The sequence below is a fragment of the Mandrillus leucophaeus genome, unplaced genomic scaffold, assembly GCF_000951045.1.
Source record: "Mandrillus leucophaeus isolate KB7577 unplaced genomic scaffold, Mleu.le_1.0 Scaffold226, whole genome shotgun sequence".
Lineage (NCBI taxonomy): Eukaryota > Metazoa > Chordata > Mammalia > Primates > Cercopithecidae > Mandrillus > Mandrillus leucophaeus.
In genome coordinates this window covers 984,571-1,005,216 of record NW_012102321.1, presented here as the reverse complement: position 1 = coordinate 1,005,216, position 20,646 = coordinate 984,571, and the positions used below count along the sequence as shown (strand labels likewise).

Here is a 20,646-nt window from a genome sequence, read left to right as displayed (position 1 = left end):
CATTCAACTTTTATTTTTGTGTTTAGAAATGTTTCAGATTATTTCCCCTCTAAATATTACATAACAAAGCAAACACTATTTTTACTACAATGGAGCAAAATTTTAAGTCAGAAGTTGCAAGCACATTAGAACCATCTGTTTTAGCTTTATGAAGAAAGTATCTAGTATCAATCACAGGAAAGCTGAGGGAAAAGTTATTGACTGGCTGAAAATATACTATATGCTGGGGAAAAAAATGTTCCATATGCCATAAAATAGACCCTCCTAAATAAACCTGGAAATGATATAAATTTTCCTAACCTCTTTACACAAGCCAGTAATCAGTTTGCAGAATTTCAAATTAGTAGAAAAAAATTTTAAATAATTACTTTTGTCCTTCACAGGCATATAATGAACATACAACTTTTTTTGTGGCGTCCAATGGTCTTTGGTACTTTTCAAAGTAGATGCTACATCGCTTTCCAAAGATCAGTATACTCTCAGATTATAAGTTACATATTTCTAGCTCTGAATGACACATTCATATAAAAATAGATTTCTGATCGGCATATATTTATAAGCCTCCAAAATGGTTAGATCAAAAAGTATGAGAGAGAGAAAAAGCAAGGAAAAAAGAGACAGGAGTGGGACGAGGCCAAAACCACCAACATGCAAGGACTTTAATGAAAGCTGTGCCATTTGCAGAATTAAACATTAATCCTACTTGGTTAGAATATGTAGGTGAGTGCTTTTATAAGTGTTCTTTTTAAAAAACAATAAATATAAAATGAAATAGATTTGTGAATATACTTTTGACTACCTACTGGCTAATATTTTCTACTCATTACAAAGGCTAAATTGGATTATTCAGGAACTGATAACCTAACTTACAAACTAGCCATGATGTTTGCCTTTCTCTCCATACTATTACCAAATTTTTGTGCAGTTCATTATTCATTAATCATCTCTTTAGAATGGTAGATATGAACAATGTGAGTATACCCACCACACTTCATTCTGTATTTCTGATAAAATTAGTAACTTGATGGCTATTCTATACTGACAGAGACAGAATCTTCTGTATCCAAGCAGAGGACATTTACTGAAAATCAGGAAACAGTTTTTTCCAGGCCTACTAATAATGAGGGAGAAAAAAGATTTCAAAATGGGATATAAAAACCATACAAAAATACATGATGTGATAGAACTCAGAATACATCAACAACATCCAATAACTTGCCAGTATTCAACAATAAGCACACTGATTCTTACGCTTGCCTGTTGTCAGAAAAATGGAGACAACTGCTGCATGATCTTGTCAGAAAGACAGAGTCATCTTTTTTTTTTTGAGACGGAATCTCGGTCTGCCGCCCAGGCAGAAGTACAGTGGCCAGATCTCAGCTCACTGCAAGCTCTGCCTTCCGGGTTTACGCCATTCTCCTGCCTCAGCCTCCCGAGTAGCTGGGACTACAGGCGCCCGCCACCTCGCCCGGCTAGTTTTTTGTATTTTTAGTAGAGAGGAGGTTTCACCGTGTTAGCCAGGATGGTCTGGATCTCCTGACCTCGTGATCCGCCCGTCTCGGCCTCCCAAAGTGCTGGGATTACAGGCTTGAGCCACCGCGCCCGGCCTCATCTGGGACTCTTTTGAGCTTTTACAACATAGCCTGAGAGGACCTTTTGTTCCTTTCCTGTTAGCAGGAGAGCCAAACGGAGGCTATGCTGTACCTCCTCCCTCATAATGAGGCACGAAACATGCAACCAAAAAGTCACCTTCTGGGATCAGTACTGAGGATCTCATAGCGTGTGTGCAAAGCAGAACACATGGCATAGTGCAAATAAGAAATGAAGACAGAGTAAAAAAATCCTTAAATGGGTTTCTAAAATACAGCTCTGTAAAATAATTTAGAAAAAGTGAGGTAGAGGGTCCTACCTTGCAGATCTTATAGAGCGATTCCTGACCATCTCCTCCAGTATCTTTAAAGTAATCATGTGCGGGAAATGTACGATGAATATCTCGAGTAATAACACTCTCCTGGGCTGAGTCCTAAAAAGAAAAAAAACCAGACCTGGTTATTAAATTTTTTTTCCAGTTATGGTAAAAAACTCAAACAGCAAATAAGTAAACAACAGAAAAACATAAAAACTTTCCTTCTATCCCAGACCCATAGTCCTATACCCAAGATAAGTGCTACCAATAGCTCCTTTGTATTTTTTCACCCATCCGTCTACATACATTTGTGTATGTGTGTATGTTTATATGGGGAGAAGGGGCAGGGATGGCAGGAAGTTGTATACATACATCTCCATAGAAGCAAACTAGACTGTTTTTTTCACTTAATGGGATAACATAGAGTGTTCCTTATCAAGACATGTACATATAGTTTATTCTCTGTAGGAGCAGTTACTTTTTAAAAATAAGGTATATCTAGATATAGATATATCATAATTTACTTAACATTTTCCTATTAGTGACCATATTCTTTGCTTTATTTATATAACAAACAATATCATAAGGAATATTTTATACATATGTCTTATGCACATGTTCAAGGAAAAATTCATTGAGATTTAATTGCAAAGTCAAAAGTTACATGCATTTCCAATTTTGATGAACGTAATTTATAATTTTCATTTAAATTTCATTCCAATACATACTCCAAACAATAGTAGAGTATGCCTAATACCACAGATTATCTAATTTTTAAATCTGATAATCTGATAAGTAAAAATTCAGACCATGGTCATTTAAAAAGTAAAAATACTATCAATCTTTCCTAGGTTAATTACCCAACAAACTGATTCCACAAAACAGGAAGCTACAGGCTACTATATTAAGATGATCTCTTTTTTTTTTTTGAAGTAGAGTCTCACACTGTTGCCCTGGCTGGAGTGCAATGGTGCGATTTTGGCTCACTGCAACCTCTGCCTCCTGGGTTCAAGTGATTCTCCTGCCTCAGCTTCCCAAGTAGCTGGGATTACAGGCGCCCACCACCATGCCCAGCTATTTTTTTTTTTTTTTGCATTTTTAGTAGAGATGGGGTTTCACCATGTTGGAACAGGCTGGTCTCGAGCTCCTGACCTCATGATTTGCCCACCTCGGCCTCCCAAAGTGCTGGGATTACAGGCGTGAAGGATGATATCTTCTTTACAGATAAGCCTAGATATTTGTTGAAGACAAATTTAGAAACCAAAATCCCAAATTGAGTCAAATTCTAAGCCTTATAAAAATGATTAAACATTCTCTTGATTTTACTTTATTCCTGGAAATGTTTATCTTTTTAATGTCAAGAAAATAGTATGGGACTACTTTTAGCCACGCTGATGGTGAAAGTATTTTGTACAATTCACATCAGACTACTTATTGCAAATTAAAAGAATTGCTTAATGTCTTATTTCCATAAAGATTTGAAGAAATCTTCTCTTCAGTCTCAAGAAAGAAAAAAAGTTTACTATATGTTATTTTAATGAATGCCATTTCTTTTTCTCTTTATAGCTGTGAAATATACAAGAAGGGGGTAGTTGATTAGCTCTAAGGTAAGCCATTACCTTTTCTTGCTGCCTTCATTTCAGTTGCTATTTCATGCTGGGTGGTAATTAGATCTCATATACAGAAAGAGAGGAAGCAAACCGAAAACTTCCAAATTTGCTAGCAAACAAATTTGCTTACAGATCGATCCAGAGGAAATTCTAATGGCTTACAAGAATGAAATGCTAAACGTGAATTAAAATAGAGCCTTAAAAAATCACCATAACTTAAGCAAAAGGATACAGAGAAAATTTACATTTGCCAAGGTAAATGTAGTTTCTAATGATAAAGAAAACTGCAGGGAGGGGTGAGGGTATAGAAAAAGGTAAATATAAAGGTATTGTATAAAGGGATATATTATGAAACATTTGTTTTATCTTGTCTAGAGTCTTGAGTGCAAAAATCTGGTAACCAGGCAGACCAAAGTTTTCACTGCCAGGTTTTATCCAACAGAAGAGCCCTCTTTCCATAAGTTAATAGTTTCCACTTATAAACTACCTGAAAGATGAGGGATGAAAATGTTACTACTGCCATTGCTGAACTATTTCAGTGTACTGGGAACCATATGTGCCCAGTGGCCCGCAGGATAACTCTTTTGTACTTTTCAGGACATTAAGAGAGATAAATCATTGGACTGTATTCCCTAGAAACTGATTATGCATTTAGCATTATGCTGTGTTTAAATGGCTCCAACAGTCTGATTCAGGGAAAGAAAAATTGGTAGGAAAAAAAAAATCTAGAGGGTAAATTTGCATAATACTGAGAATTTTTCTTCTATGCACACTTGACCTTCCATATTTAAGAAATAAAGGACAAAATCAAATGAAAATAAAATCACCTTGTCCTTACTTAATAAAATTTCCCGGCCAGGTACGGTGGCTCACGCCTATAATTCCAGCACTTTGGTAGGCTGAGGCAGGCGGATTGCCTGAGCTCAGGACTTCGAGACCAGCTTGGCAACAAGGTGAAACTCAGTCTCTACTAAAAAATACAAAAAATTATCCCAGCATGGCAGCACATGCCTGTAATCCCAGCTACTCAGGAGGCTGAGGCAGGAGAATCACTTGAACCTGGGAGGTGGAGGTTGCAGTGAGCCGAGATCGGATTACACGCCACTGGGTGACAGAGTGAGACTCTATCTCAAAAAAAAAATAATAATAATTAAAATAAAATTTCCCTTCCTAGGATTACTTTTAAATGTTTAATACATATGTGTTCCTAGAGTTTTCTTTCTATATAGTGCTCTCATTTGGCTAAGGGAATAATTTCTAGAACTTCACTTTATAGACTAAATAAGGTATGTTGCTACATTATTCACTGATCCATCTCATATAAGTGAAGGTCAGTAGATTATAACAGAGTCTCATAAACAGCCTAATAGGAATGAAATTGTGCACTGAACTTGTGAAAATCAAAAGAAAATAATTATGTTTTTGAAGCAAAAGCTAATGTCAACCCACCTTCCAATTACCCATAACAGTTGAGAGTAGGAACAGTTTATATTTCAGGAATGCACATTTAATCATCCAAATTCACTCACTCATTCAACAAATATTTGAGTCAAGAAAGTTACAAAACCTAACATTCTTCAAAAGGAAAACAAAACAATTTTTCTCTTCAATATTAATTCCTTTCTTTTTAGACTTACTCTGATTGTAATGGTCAATTTTTACAAGAAATATAATGAAGAAAGAGGAAGGACAAAAAGAGGCTCAATAATTCATCATCTAAATATCTGGAGCTAAGGGCTTTCTTGTGACATTTTATTTTTATATGGCTAAAAACATTTTATAGCACAACCAAAATTGATATAAATTCATTTTCTGAGAAGATTCCCATATATGCAGGGGCTCCCTAAGTCCCGCCAGTTTTCTCCAGAATGAGAAGAGGGAACAAGTCATTCCTTTAGGGGCAGCCACTTCACCAATATCTGGATGCATAAATTGCTCCAGAACTTACTTCTCAGCAGGTGTATCTCCCATTTTGCACCTCAAATACAATATTTTAATGGCCATGAAGCCAGATAAACTCATTGATTCTATTTCCACTTTCCTCATTTAATTCCTATAGGATCTCAGACAAGTTACTTAATCTTGCTAAACTTCAGTTTCCTCATCTGTAAAATGGGATGATAATATCAAATGCATAATGTTATTTAAAACAACATTATTTAGAATGTATGTGAAGTACTTAGCATATCGCCTAGTATAAACTGAGTACTTGTTAAATAAATAAAATTATTAATTAACAAGAAATATTTTTCCCATTTCCATAAGAATCATTATTCAACTGTTTAAAATTTTTGGTGAATATACATTTTAGACATCCTTCTGTATTTGTATACCTAAATAAACAACTCTTTTCTGTTACATTATGATTATGAAACCAATTCCTTTAGAGATTTACAACACAATGGATTCATGCACACACACTCAGTTTAATTTCCAATCATGTATTTTATGTGTCCTAAATTACCCTTTTTTCTATGAATCTATTCATAAAAGCAACAGTGAACAACTATTCAGATAAAGTACTGCTTTTATCAACTAATACACACTCTGGCCCCAGCTTTGCATATAACCCACACAATAAAGATGTACACAAATATGTCCAGAAGGATAGGAAGGATAGGGTACAGGAGAACCTAAATTTGCCAGAGCAATCACCATTTCCACCATTACTTTAGAATTTAGCTTCTAAAGATAAAAAAAAAGTTGAAGTCATGTATGGAAAGGACAAAAACCACTATCACAACTATATACCTCCCTTCTGGACCATCACCACCAAGAATGTAACTCATATGCAAAGTCCTTGAGAGCATCCTTTCTCCTGCCTTAGTCAGGATGGTCCATAAACAAAAGCTGACTCAGATCACAAAGTAAAAAGATATTTGTAATAAAGTCTGAAAAATTGAGTTTTATCTCCCATACCCCACGCCCTTGACATTATCATCACAGAGAAACTAAATCTGCCTTTCAAGGATTCTCTTTAATTTCCAAACCATTAGGTAGTAAGAATAAACTTATTCTCAAAAAAAGACATTGATCTCTACTGGATAAAATCATAGTCCAGCAGAGAATACAATTCAGCTTGCTGAAGATCAGCCTAAAACCAACTCTATGAGATGTAAGCAGCTTGCTTAACTTTTGATCAATTTAAAGTAGGTTCAATTTAGTGCCTGTTATCAAGAGTATTACATGAACTGTTCTCCCAGTATAACTTATATACACTGACATATTTGCAATTCTCTTAACTCTTATTCAAAGAGAATCATCACTTACTTGCTCATTGTGAGAAAGAAATGAATGCAGCATTGAAGTGTCAACAAGCATTAGGAGGACAGCTTTGTATGACCACAGCCTATTATTTTTTATGAACCAATTTCTGGGCTGTCAACAACTAGAAAGGCATTTTAGTGAGGAAGACTGTTTTCAAACGTAACCTTAGCAGCGGCAGAGTGTAAAAGTAATATTCTGTCAAATGAACACTTTGTACCTTGATTTGCCATTATTTTAAAAATTGTGACGGCATCTTTTTTATTAATCCCTATTGTCAAATCCAAAGTGTAAACTGTATTTTCACTTTATATCTACCATAAAATCATTTCAACTTTATAAGTATTATACCATACCAATCTGTGAGTGCCATTAAACATGACAATATAGACTGTCCCTAGCACAATCAGTAGGCAGATAAATAATTCAAAGCGGAAAAACTCTTTGACCTCAGACTTTGCCTTCTATTCTTACTCCACAGGGAGCCTTCTTTAGTTCTATGTTGGATGGTAAAACATCACAAACTGGTCTGCTAACATGTTCCTGAAAGCAGATGGGTTTGCAGTGGTCGGTCTGATTTATTCATCTTGATGTTTGCCAAAAATCCAAAGAGGCAGAGATGAAAAGAGAAAATATAAAAGTGTATTCTAGTTTCAAACATGCTACTAAAATCATGAACTGAAACAACACCACAAAAGGGCTGGGTCATTGCCAGCCTTTGTTCCTTGAATATGGGGTGGGGGGAGTCTTAAGTGTGGTAATACAGAAGAAAAGGAAAAAAACCTCAATAAAATCATATTGTGAACGCACTGCTTCCCAGTCACTGCACAGAAACGCTGCCAAACACTTCAGAATCAAAGCCTGACACAAAGGCCAAAAATATAAGCCATATTCTAGCTTCAAGTTGAAATAAACCTCTCCAGGAAAAGAAGCTACAATGAGAACTAAAGGGAGGCGGGTAGAGAGGAGAGGAGGAAGCGTATTTCAAGAGCAGTCAATATTCATGATGTGTACTTTGTTCTAGAAGGAAGTGCTAGGATTCCAGGGGAAAATATTTGAATACAACAAAGCATTCTTTCAAGACTCTAAGACTAGGAAGAACTGAGGCCTATGGGCATAGCCTGAATTTCCCATAGATCTTAAGTAATCTAGGTCAGAGTTCCAGATTACTTTCTGACAAAAATGTGGGATTACTTTTAGACTCCAGATACACCTACCCAATACTCCTGTGGTCATATTTGGATATGCCTTCGTTCTCAGGGTTGCTGACTGCTCATTGTTCCAACTGGGGAACTTGACATTCTTGGAATTCATATCAACAGGCAATAATGAAACCTGCAACTCCTTTTAGGATAAAGCACAATAGCTGAACTCCAGGCTGTTATTTTCCAAAGTTATAAATATTTCTCATTTTGCATTATCTTTAAAATTGTGATTTTTATCAAAACAGCTCTTTGAACTCTTTTGAAATACATGCAAATTTTAAGAAAGAGCTCCATATTCATTATCCACTATATAAAAATCATATTCTTTTACTTCTCTGAAAAACTTTTAAGGAATGCCTCGATAAAACTAGGGTTTGATGAACATACCTATTTTAACCTAATTATTACAGTTTATAATTTTATAACTTTGACCATGTGTGCACCCATATATGGTCAAAGTTAATAATTGTTTTTATAAGCTGAATAATTTTTAGTAATTTTAGAAAACATTCTACCACTTCCAGCTGGGCGCGGTGGCTCACGCATGCAATCCCAGCATTTTGGGAGGCCAACGTGGGCGGATCACGAGGTCAGGAAATCGAGACCATCCTGGCTAACATGGTGAATCCCCGTCTCTACTAAAAATACAAAATAATAATAATAATAATTAGCCGGGCGTGGTGGCAGGCTACTGTAGTCCCAGCTACTCGGGAGGCTGAGGCAGGAGAATGGCGTGAACCTGGGAGGCAGAGCTTGCAGTGAGCCGAGATCACACCACTGTACTCCAGCCTGGGCAAGAGAGCAAGACTCTGTATCAAAAAAAAAAAAAAAATTTTACCACTTCCTCAATCACTTTAGATGCTTCTCTTTGAAATTCTTCAAGCTGAATTACATTTTCTTAAATTGAATAATACAAAAAGCGACTGTAAGGCCACGTGCATTGGCTCAGGGCTGTAATCCCAGCACTTTGGTAGGCTGAGATGGGTGGATAACTTGAGCCCAGGAGGCTGAGGTTCCAGTGATCTGAGATCATGCCACTGCACTCCAGCCTGGGCAACAGAGCAAGGCCCAGTCTCAAAACACACACACACACACACACACACACCCCTCACCCCACAAAAAGTGAACGTATATAAAAATTCAGCTTTCTGTTTCCTGAATAGTACAAACTCATTCATGTATTCAACAAATACTTTTCTTAGCACTTACTAAGAATCAGACACTATTCTAGATGTAGAAGATGTAATCGTTAGCAAGAATAAGTCTCTGACCCTATGGAGCCTATAATCTGGTAGTAGGGAAGAAAGACATTAAGCATATAATGTTGATTGGTTAGTAAAAAGTAATATAAAAATAAAGCAAGATAGGCTGGGCATGGTGGCTCATGCCTGTAATCTGAGCACTTTGGGAGGCCGAGGTGGGTAGATAACAAGATCAGGAGCTGAAGACCAGCCTGGCCAAGATGGTGAAATCCTGTCTCTACTAAAAAAACCACAAAAATTAGCCAGGTGTGGTGGGAGGCTCCTGTAATCCCAACTACTCAGGAGGCTGAGGCAGGAGAATTGCTTACACTCAGCGGGGCGGAGGTAGTAGTGAGCCAAGACTGTACCAGTGCACTTAAGCCTGGGTGACAGAGTAAGACTCCGTCTCAAAAAAAAAAAAAAAAAAAAAAGGCAAGATAAAGAGATAGTGAAGAAAGGGCTGTAGGGTGGTTTTGCCTCTCTGAGTGAGATTATTTAGAGAAAGAATATTACAGTCAGAAGAGAAAGCAATGTGCAAGGCCTTGAAGTGGGAGTGGAATGGCAAAATACTTCTCTTGACATTTTCCAGCATTTTTCTGACCTGTATGTTTCCAGTGTCTTCAATGAATTGTCAAAAATGATTCCAATATTTTTCTGGATTAACTTACCTCAGAAATTTATAAGTATAATTCACATCATTTTTACAAGATGATTTAATTCATATATTTGAATAACATACTCCTATTTGCACGTCTATATGAAAACTTACCACTGAATATTTATTTAACATTTGTTATGTGCAAGACATTGTGATAGGATTTAGGGGCTCAAAAAAACACAGGGCATAGTCCATTATTTCCTTAAACTGCAAAAGGTTTATGATCAACTTGTAAAGACAAGATATAGGTATAAATATTGATGGAAAGAAATATATGCTAACAGCCAAAAAAATTATACGGTCAATGTTAGCTATGGGAAATCTGTAAAGAATGTCTGCAAAAGTGGTCAAGTGGTGAAAGTGGCCTTCCACAGGAGATGGGGCCTGGGCTGGGCTCAACAAAGCCTACAGATCATGAATGAATATATTAACAGCAAATGTGTGAACAAACCCTCCAAAGCAGGAAAGCACTTGGCATGCCCAATAGATGTGACTCTAATTGACTGCAGAAGGGAATTCATAAAAGGACAAGTTGAGAGAGATCCAGAATATAGAAAGGTGATCTTCAATGAAAACACTTTAACTTAATCCTGTGGACAATATGGAGCCATTTCATCTGTCATAGTCTGTGTAGTCTCAGTTTTGTAAGCCATTGGTTCCAGTTTGGTTTCATCTGCTTTTACTATCTGAATGACATGGTGTGTAGTGAAAAATTAACCTTACTCAAAGAAAAGTTTGGCCTTTGCCATTGGTTAGTAATAGGTGACGTCTAGTCCATGGACTGTCATGCCTGATCGGGGCGGTCTTTGCTTGCATGGGGGCCTTGGCCACTGAATAGTCTAACAATGTTATTTATGACTAAGGTTTCGGACCATGCCATTCAAGTTTTACCTACAGAGAGGCTGGAGAATAAAGGTCAGCCACATAGGTAATATGTGATTGAGCCTCAATAAAAACTCTGGGCAACAAGGCTTGGGTGAGCTTCCCTAGCTGGCAATACTCCAGGTGTATTATCAAACACTGATGCCAGAAAAGTAACATCCATTACTCATGGGGAGAGGACAAAGGAAGCGCTGTATTTGGTACTTCTCCTGGACTCAGCCCTTTGTGTTTCTTCCCTTGGCTGGCTTTAATCTCTATTCTGTAGTTGTAACACACTGTAACTATGAGTATAAACAGCTTTCTGTCAGCTTCCATGAGCACATCTAATGAATTATGAACTTAAGGGTGGTTTTGATAACTCCCTGAATTTACAACTGGTGTCACAAGTGAGGGCAGTGTGAATTGTGTTCTCCCTAACTTTCAGTTAGTTAGACTCTCACAAATTGGCCATCAACAAATTTGAATCTCACTATGGTATTCTCACCAGTAAATTTTCTCTATTTAGATATATATGTATCATTGTTTGCCTTTTCCTCTGTCATTAACAAAATATTATTCATAATAAAATAGTTCCTCAAGACCGTGTTAATTTTGAAAACTTTTTAAAAATAACCTTTAATTTAGAACTTCCAAAGCTAAATATATTAGAACCACTGTTGACCATTTTACCACTTGTTCACTGAGGCTGTGAAAAATCTGTATCTAATCAGTGAAAGGAAGAATACTAAGTGAAAAGTTGATCACATAACTATTAAAATGATCTTGGAATTCCTTTTCATAAAGTATCACCTGAAACTTCAAAGAAGAGTGAGTGCATTCCAGTCTCTTATCCATTTCAAAAAAATTGAATAATAACTACATACCTACCAAAATTTCGGCAATGTATATATTTTTAAAATCCTTCAGGATCAACAGTTATTCTATTTTGGGATACAGATTTTGAAAAAGACAATTAATTTTTATACCAGTTTAGGTTATATAATTGCCATTTTGTTCCTTTTTATAACAGCACGTTTCTATTAACATAAGGCTTTAGTCACCTAAAAGTAGAAGATGCATGGATCACAACAACATCAATACAAAAGAACAGGAATGCCTAAGAACAGAAGGATTTGTTCCTGAGAGACTATAATAGTTCTAGTTCTCAATTATAAAGGTCACTTCAGTAAATTAAATATCCTCATTCCATCTAGTAACTGTATGATGGGGCATTTTTTGTCTTACAAAGCCTGGTTAATATTACAACTTTCTTTTCTGATACTCTACTTTCTTCAGTTTTCTCTATTTGAGAGGGTCAGTTGCTGTTTCTGCTACAGATTTGGTGATTATACTTCCTTCAGAAGTAGGCAAAATATTTTGGAGATAGGGCAAAGTTGAAACTTGATTAATCCCTTTTAGAATAAAGCCAAATCATAAGTAGCAGTCTAGAGATTTTTCTTCTACATTTTTTCTCTATATATCGATTCCGAAACGAGGATTACCAATCTAAGAATTAAAAGACTCAGGTAAATGTACGTCTTAGCTCCTGGACACAGTATATTCCTTTTTAGTTTCTTTGCTGGCTCCTTCTCTGCTTACTTCCTGTCTTCTGCTTTGCTTACTCTCCACACTTTCAAGGGAAGTCTTACCCATTTCTGTGACTTCAACTATCATTTATTTTCTCTCTCCTGGATCTTTATTAAAGTAGGGGTCATATCTTATGGATTATTAGAATCACCTGAGATGCTTTTTCAGAACATAGTACCTCCAGGCAGTTTGTATTTTTAACAAGCATCTATGTAGCCACCAGCAAAAGGCCACAAACTGTTACTTGAGAACTACTGGTCTAACAGAACTTCATTCCACATTTAAAACTGAAGTATAAAACTCAATTCAGAATTATCCACATAGTCAAGTATCCTTTTTATTGTCAACCGCAATAGAGTGAACTTCCACTCCCATCTCTGAGCTGACATACAAAGAATTATTGTGGAAGTCCTCTCTCCTTTTTCCTCACTTAATCAATTGGTCCTCTGGGCTTTCACTCTGCTCTTTTAATTAACTAGTGTCCATGTATGAATACCCCCACTTGATTGCCACCTCTAGGTCGACCATGATCAATTCTTATTTGTTTCCCTGGTGCCTGAGACTTTAGTAGGCACTAGGCAAATGAGTACTGAATAAATCAGAATTAGGGAAGCAGGTGGGGTAACCATCTATTCCTCAAGATGGAAACAGGCTCAAGCTTTTAAATTTTTGCTTTGAAATTTAAGTTCTCTCCCAACATCATTTTGTCAACAGGAGTAGCAAAAGGTAATAATTTGTGCCATAACCAAAGAAAATGACAAGGATTCATAGACTTCCAAACCTAAATTTCACAGCAAAATGCATACCAAAATGTCATTTCTAATATCAAAGATAATATACAAAAATTATTTTACATATTATATAAACTATGGACAAAACAAAATGGATCTCTATCTTAAAATAGAAATGTAAAATCCTACTATTATTTGATTCGTCCAAAATAATTTTTAAAAAACTGTTTGAGGTTTGCTCATTGAGTTTTACTTCATTTTATATGAAAAGAAGTAAAAAAGATAAAGATACATTCAATCCCTGCATTATTTTAAAATCGGTCTTATTAAAATGACAGATGAATTACATAATGTGTATGAAACACTGTTAGAAGCAAATTATAATAGATTTTTTTCTTAAATCTCAGGTATCTGTCTTAGTTTACATGTTAACTTTTTCACAGAATAAATAGCTTGAAGCAGTAGATTGATATCAAGGTTAGGTAAGGATCAGAAAATTCCCATTCAGTGTACTTCTGGATTATAGTGCGTAATAGGCTCAGGTTCTTTGCTGTTCTTAATACCATATGCGACAGAAACAGTTTATGGTTAAGGTCCTTCTCGCTTTTAAAATTCCCTTCTACCACTTTAATCAATATACATATTTGCTTTTGATCTGTATGCCATGAGGAATAACGATTTTTATGTAACTTTTTCCTAAGTGACTCTCATGCAGCTAAGAGAACATTTTTAAAGTCTGAATTTGTAATAAAAAGAAAGAAAATCCAACTGCTGTTAAAATTAAGAAACTGTAAAAGTAACTTCACTTATTCCTTAAGTATTAAGTTGCCATTTGTGGAAGGTATTTTGACTTGATTCAGTGGCTATAGGGCTAAAAGAAGGTTTCTTTCCAGGAATTTGTCTGGCCTTGCCTTTTTATTTAGACCCAGTTCTACAAATAAAAACTCTTTCATTTTCCCAAAGTTTTAAGTGGTTGCTAACAAATTACATATACAAGACTGTTCTTACTTTGCATAGTGATTAGTTATAAGTGTTAAGGTAATTAGGCATAAATGTTAAGTAGTTCACAATAAGAAAATATTATTAGTGTTAAGGTAATTCAGTATGAGTGTTAATGTTAAGTAGTTCACAATATGAAAATATTATGAAAAATAGATATTATTCAATATATTGTCTAAGCAGACAAACCAACCATTGTTTGGGCCAGCTAGACCTTGTGTGCTTTTTGGCACTACCATCTATTAATAGGTCAGGATATTATCACTTTATGCCTAAACTATTTCAAATAATCAATTCCCTAAACTTTCTGCCCTTCGATCAGTCTACACAGTACCTTTAAATTAATCTACCTGAAGCACTATTTTGTTCCCATATACCATTCAAATCCATCTATAATATTGACCCATTACCCTCAAATAGAAAAAAAAGAATTATTCCATTCTATCTGAATCACATTCCATTCTGCAAAGTTGTGCTTTTCTTTAAGCTTCAAGGCTTTTGTGTAATTTCCTCTGCCTGAATGATCCTACATCCCACATGTTCCCCTACTGAAATCCTGCTCATCTATATAGGCTCGTCAGATTCCTTCCATAGTGCTTTCATAATGATTCCAGGTAAAAACACCTTTTTCCCTTATGTTACTATAATACCAAGTTGTATACACTTATATAACATGTACTCACATATTGCCTTGGGCTAAGACATATCTTACTTCCACTAACTGAAAGATAAGCTCCTGGCCACTATAGGCAGCACCTTATAGTAACACATCTAGTACCCTAAATGTAGTAGGGGCTGAACAAATATTTGTTGAATAATTATTATTATAAATGATCCATATGATAGAAAGAAGAAAATGGTGAACCAAGGCAGAAAGGCAGAGGATGAAGAAAAAGGTTATATCACTGCTTAAGTGGAAGGTGAGTCATGCCTCACACTGAGGCACATATGAAAGCTAGGATGGGGCAAATTTTTCTTTGTTGGGCACTCACATCTGCCCTGTGAAATGCTTTGAGCTGTCTACCTAGGAAGAGAGTTTATAAAATCCATTATAAGGCAGAATGTTATCCAATGGAACTACTGCCATAATCAATGCCATGATTCACGACATTTTTACCCACGTGAAACAAATGATCTCATTGTTCAAAATCACACCTTCCTAAGGGTTGCTTGAAGGTAACTCTGGAGCAAGTCATCACATTGTAGTTCTCAATACTATCTTCCTGATGTGTAGGAAAGAAGAACCAAAGAAGTTTTTGCATAGGTTTATAAAACACACATTTTGCTTAAATCTTTATTCAACTCAGCCTCAGCTAAAATGCTTTATGAAGAGGATGTTATGCTCCAATTATCCAAGTAGCCACTAGAAATAGCTCTCTTCCAAGTTAGTATTTCCTGCTAATCATGGCTGTGATATTATATTCAAGATCATAATGTAAGTGATACAGCCCTGAAATAAAACTGGAGTAGTGTAAACCAGATAATTTTTCACAAATGCAGCAAATATGAGAGCCACAGAGAGCACAAAGGAGTGGTGGCTGATTTTGAGTCTTTAGACAACAAAGATGCAGCATTGTGATCCTGAGTATCAGCCCAGAGGACACCTCTGCTTTTGCCACCAAAGGAATGTCTGTAACCCAACAGTTAGGGAGAGATGGAGATGAGATTGGGCTAAGTGGGGCAAAAGAGTAGTCTGGCCCTACCCTCTGAGAGCAGGTATTGCAACACCACAGGACCACTGCCCATAGAGAATGAAGGAAACTTTGGCAAAGTGATGGGGGGAAAAGATGACATAAGTTGGGGGCACAATATTTCATAAAAATAATTCTTAATTTGTTAGCTCTTTGTTTGTATTTTACTAAAGGATTTCAGTAGGGCAACTACAAGAATTAATGCCCCTATGAAGAAAATTTAGGGGTGGCAGTTAAAATATAAAATGCCCAGTTAAAACACATGGAATTTAATACTGCATTGAACATACTGATATTAAAAATTAGTCGTTAATTATCTGAAACCAAAATGTAAGTGGGTGTTCTGTATTTTTATTTGCTACATATGGCAGTCCTACCCAGACTACTAATATCATAGTGTTGGGAAAAGCAACTCCCCAGTATCTGCATAAATGGTTTTATTCTTGATTAAACAAGTTTTAATATTTATGTATGAAAGTTACCATATTTGACATAAACTAGTCACATTTTACTTCACAAGCTAGCTATGTTACATTTATTTAATTAAGATGCAAAAATACTAGTTAAAAGCTACAGATACTGCTATGAATAGAATCAGAAAAATCTGATCTCAGCTATAAAAGACTGAGAGGAAAATGAGGACTTTGAGATAACAACGGACAGACATCATCATTAATGAGAATACCAAGCCTGTGAGGCACAGAAAAACTGAATTTTGGCCTGGAAAACAAGATCAAATTAAGATATACCAGACTGGTCTGAGGTCTCCAAAGACACGAAGGCAGAGAACAGATGAAGATTCTCGCTAGTGAATAAACGACAAAGATGCTAAAAATGTCTGCTTTGTCAATATTGTCTCTCCTCTGATCAAATGCCAAATAAAGACCAACCAATTAACATTTGAAAAAATGTTCTGGTCACAGAAGAAAGTAGCTTTAAAATTGGCATAATGAAATAAACCCATGGTATGCTTTATCAATGGACAATTTATTTCTCTAGTATTGTCATTGCAAGTATTGATGTGAAGTGGTATCAGGGCACAATCTGAAAGACAGTGGGTGTGGCAGGCTGGGGACAAGCACCATTATATATGACTATGAATTCAGGAAAAATCAAAATTTATGAGTTGCATATTTTAAATGAATTATTTTTGAATTAAAAAATGTCTAAGATAATAAATATTAACATCTACACTTAGCCATTTGTAATTATTTTTCTGAAGGATTTTACATTTTTATTGAAATTTCATAAACTAGTAGGTACTATATGAGGGGTCTTCAAAATGTTGATGGAAAGTATACATTATTAAATATAATGCATGAATTTCAAAAACATTTGCACCAAAACAAATTCTCCCTAACTTGTTATAACATGTCTGAATAGGATCTAGTTTGAGGCGCTAAAAAGAGTAAGACATAAATTTGAAAAGAGTCCCTTTCAGTGCAACATTAATTCCACCAAAATTGAAAGACAAACATCAAATTCAGGGTGAAGACTGAGTGGAAGAATGGTGAAATCAATGATGCTTTATGAAAAGTTTATGAGGACAATGTCCCCAAAGAAATAATCAATTTACAAATAGAAAATTCACTTTAAGAAGGAATGAGATGATGTTAAAGATGAAGCCTGCAGTGGCAGGCCACCCATATAAATCTGCAAGAACAAAATTATCTTGTTTGTGCTCTTATTGAAAGGGCCCAACAATTAGTTGCAGAAACAAAAGCCAACATTACAGACATCTCAATTGGTTCAGCTTATATAAATCTGACTAAAAATTAAAGTTGAGTAAATATTCCATGCGATGGGTGCAAAACTTTTGCACCAATCTGGTCACAAAACTTTTGTGACCAGATCAGCTTCAGACAAGAACAGAGTTTTCAATTAAATTTTGAACAAGTGGGATCAAGATCTGAAGCATTTCTTCAAAGAACTGTAATAGGAAATTTAAAAAAAAAAAAAAGGCCTTTACAGTATAATCCTGAAGACAAAGCATAATCAAAGCAATAGCTACCAAGAGGAGGAAGTGGTCCAGTAAAGGCAAAAATAAACCAGTCAAGAGCAAAGGTCATAGCAACAGTTGTTTGAGATGCTCAAGCCATTTTGCTTGTTGACTTTCTGGGAGAGACAAAGAATAACATCTGCTTATGAGAGTGTTTTGAGACACTAGTCAAAGATCTAGCAGAAAAATGCCTAGGAAAGCTTCATCAGAGGGTCCCTCCTCACCGTGACAATGTTCCTGCTCATTCCTCCCATCAAACAAGGTCAGTTTTATAAGAGGAGTTTTGTTTGTTTGTTTTGTTTTGAGACAGGGTCTCACTCTGTTGCCCATGCTGGAGTGCAGTGGTGTGATCTTAGCTCTCTGCAACCTCTGCTTCCCTGATTCAAGCGATTCTCCTGCCTCAGCATCCTGAATAGCTGGGATTACAGGCATGTGTTACCACGCCCAGCGAATTTTTCTATTTTTAGTAGAGACAGGGTTTCACCATGTTGGCCAGGCTGGTGAAACCCTGACCTCAAGTGATCTGCCTGCCTCAGCCTCCCAAGGTGCTAGGATTACAGGTGTGAGTCACTGAACTCACCCTAATTTTATAAGAGTTTTGATGAAACATTATTAAGCATCCACTTTACAGTCCTCGTGTGGCTACTTGTGACTTCTTTCTGTTTTCTACTCTTAAAGTAAAGAACACCCATTTTTCTTAGGTAATAATCTTACAAAGATGGTACTGACATGGTAAATTCCCAGATTCCTCAGTTTTTCAGGGATCGACTAAATGACTGTTATCATCACTTACAAAAGTGTCTGGAGAGAAGGCGGTGGAGCAAGATGGCTGAATAGCATCCTCTAATAATGATCCCCTTCACAGGAACACCAAATCGAACAACTATCCACACAATGAAGCACCTTCATGAGAATCAAAAATCAGGTACACAATCACAGTGTCTGGGTTTAACATCATATCAAGGAAAGAGGCACTGAAGAGGGCAGAAAAGACAGTCTTGAATTGTCAACACCATCACCTCTACCCCCTAGCATTAGCTGCATGGCACAGAGAGAGAATATGTGTGACAGGCAGAAGGAGAGGATAGTGATTGTGGGACTTTGCATTGGAACTCCATGCTATCTGTCACAGCAAAGAAACACATGGCAGAATTCAGCCAGTGCCAATGGAGGGAGCATTTAGACCAGCCACAGCCAGAGGGGGTCATCCTTCCCAGTGGTTGGTATCTGAGCTCCAGCTAGGCCGACTGTGGACTAAAGTGCTTTGGGGTCGTAAATAAACATGAAATGCAGTCTAGGCCACAAGGACTGCAATTCCTGGACAAGTCTTGGTGCTGTGCTGGACTCTGAGTCAGAGGACATGGGGTATACACAACCTATAAGACACCAGCTAGGCCAGCCCAGGAGTACTTGTGTCAGTCCTTCCCCAACACAAGGCAGCACAGCTCACAGCTCCAGAAGAAAATCCTTTCTTCTGCTTGAGGAGAGGAGAGGGGAAAGTAAAAAGGACTTTGTCTTGCAATTAGCACATCAGTTTAGCCACAGAAGAACAGGGCACCAAGCAGAGTCCTGAGGCCCCCATCCCAGGATCTAGCTCCAGGATGATATTTCTAGACAAATCCTGGGCCAGAAGGGAACCTGCTGCCTTGTAGGGGTGAACCCACTTCTGGCAGCATTCATCATCTGCATGGGCCTTGAATAAACATCAGTTGCAACCAGGCAGTAGTTGCTGTGGGCCTTGGGTGAGACCTAGTGCTGTGCTGGCTTCAGATGTGACCCAGCACAATACCAGCTGTGGTGGCCATTAAGACAGGCTCTTTTTACTTGAGGAAAGAAGAGAAAAGAGTGGGAAAGACTTTGTCTGGCAGTGGGGGTGCCAGCTTGGGTGGAGTAGAATAGAGCGGGAGGTAGAATCCTAAGGTTCCTGATTCCTGGCCCTGGCTTCCAAATGGCAATTCTGGCCTTGAATGAAGATTACCAGGCAGCAGTTGCCTCCAAATTTGGACAAGACCCAGTACTGTGCTGGCTTCGGGTCTGACTAACCACAGTACAAGTGATGGCGGCCACCAGGGTGCTTGTGTCTCCCCTTTGCCAATACCAGGCAGCTCAGGATGGAGAGGAAGACTCTGTCTGCTTTGGAGAAAGTAAAGAAAGAGAACAAGAGTCTTTGCCTGTTGTTCCAGAAAATTCTCTTGAATCTTATCAAAGAACATCAAGGTGATCTTGACAAGTCTGCAAAAGTCACAGTGTTACTGGTTTGAGGTGCCCCCTAATGCAGATATAGCTGCAGTGATCAAAGAGTTAGGCCACAATACTCAATTCCTTTAGAATACTTGGAAAATCTTCCCCAAAAAGACAGGAACAAACAAGCCCAGGTTGCAAAAAATACAACAAATACCTAACTCTTCAATGTCCAGACACTAACAAACATCTGTAAGCATCAACACCATCCAGGAAAACATGATCTCAAAAAATGAACTAAATAAGGCACCAAGGACCAATCCTGGAGAAATAGAGATCGTGGCTTTTCAGACAAGAGAAGTTAAAAAGTGAGAGAGATGAATAAAAGTGTGACTTTTTATTAGTTTTCCTTCTGCTTTTTTGTTTGGTTTTACAAGCAGTGTTAAGTTGACGTTAGTTTTAAATGATTGGTTACAAAATGTTATTTGCAAGCCTTGTGGTAACCCTGAAATACCTATAACAGATACAAACACACAAAAAAAGGCAAGAAATTAAAACATACCATCAGAGAGGAGCACCTTCACAAAAACAACGGTAAAAGGAAGGGAGGGAGGGAGGCAGAGAGGGAGGGAGAGAGGGAGGGAGGGAGGGAGGGAGAAAGAAAGATCATAAGGCAACCAGAAAACAAACAACAAAATAGCAGGAGTAGGTCC

General features: G+C 37.0%; 1 protein-coding gene across 2 annotated transcripts in view; it reads right to left on the bottom strand.

Annotated features, from left to right (window-relative positions):
- Positions 1-20,646, bottom strand: part of RABGAP1L (RAB GTPase activating protein 1-like) — an 828,259-nt gene that overhangs the window by 369,396 nt on the left and 438,217 nt on the right. For both annotated transcript variants that reach the window (XM_011981419.1, XM_011981418.1), the window contains exon 14: positions 1,910-2,023. In XM_011981419.1, the coding sequence (XP_011836809.1) occupies positions 1,910-2,023 (114 nt within the window). The remainder of the gene's footprint in view (positions 1-1,909; positions 2,024-20,646) is intronic.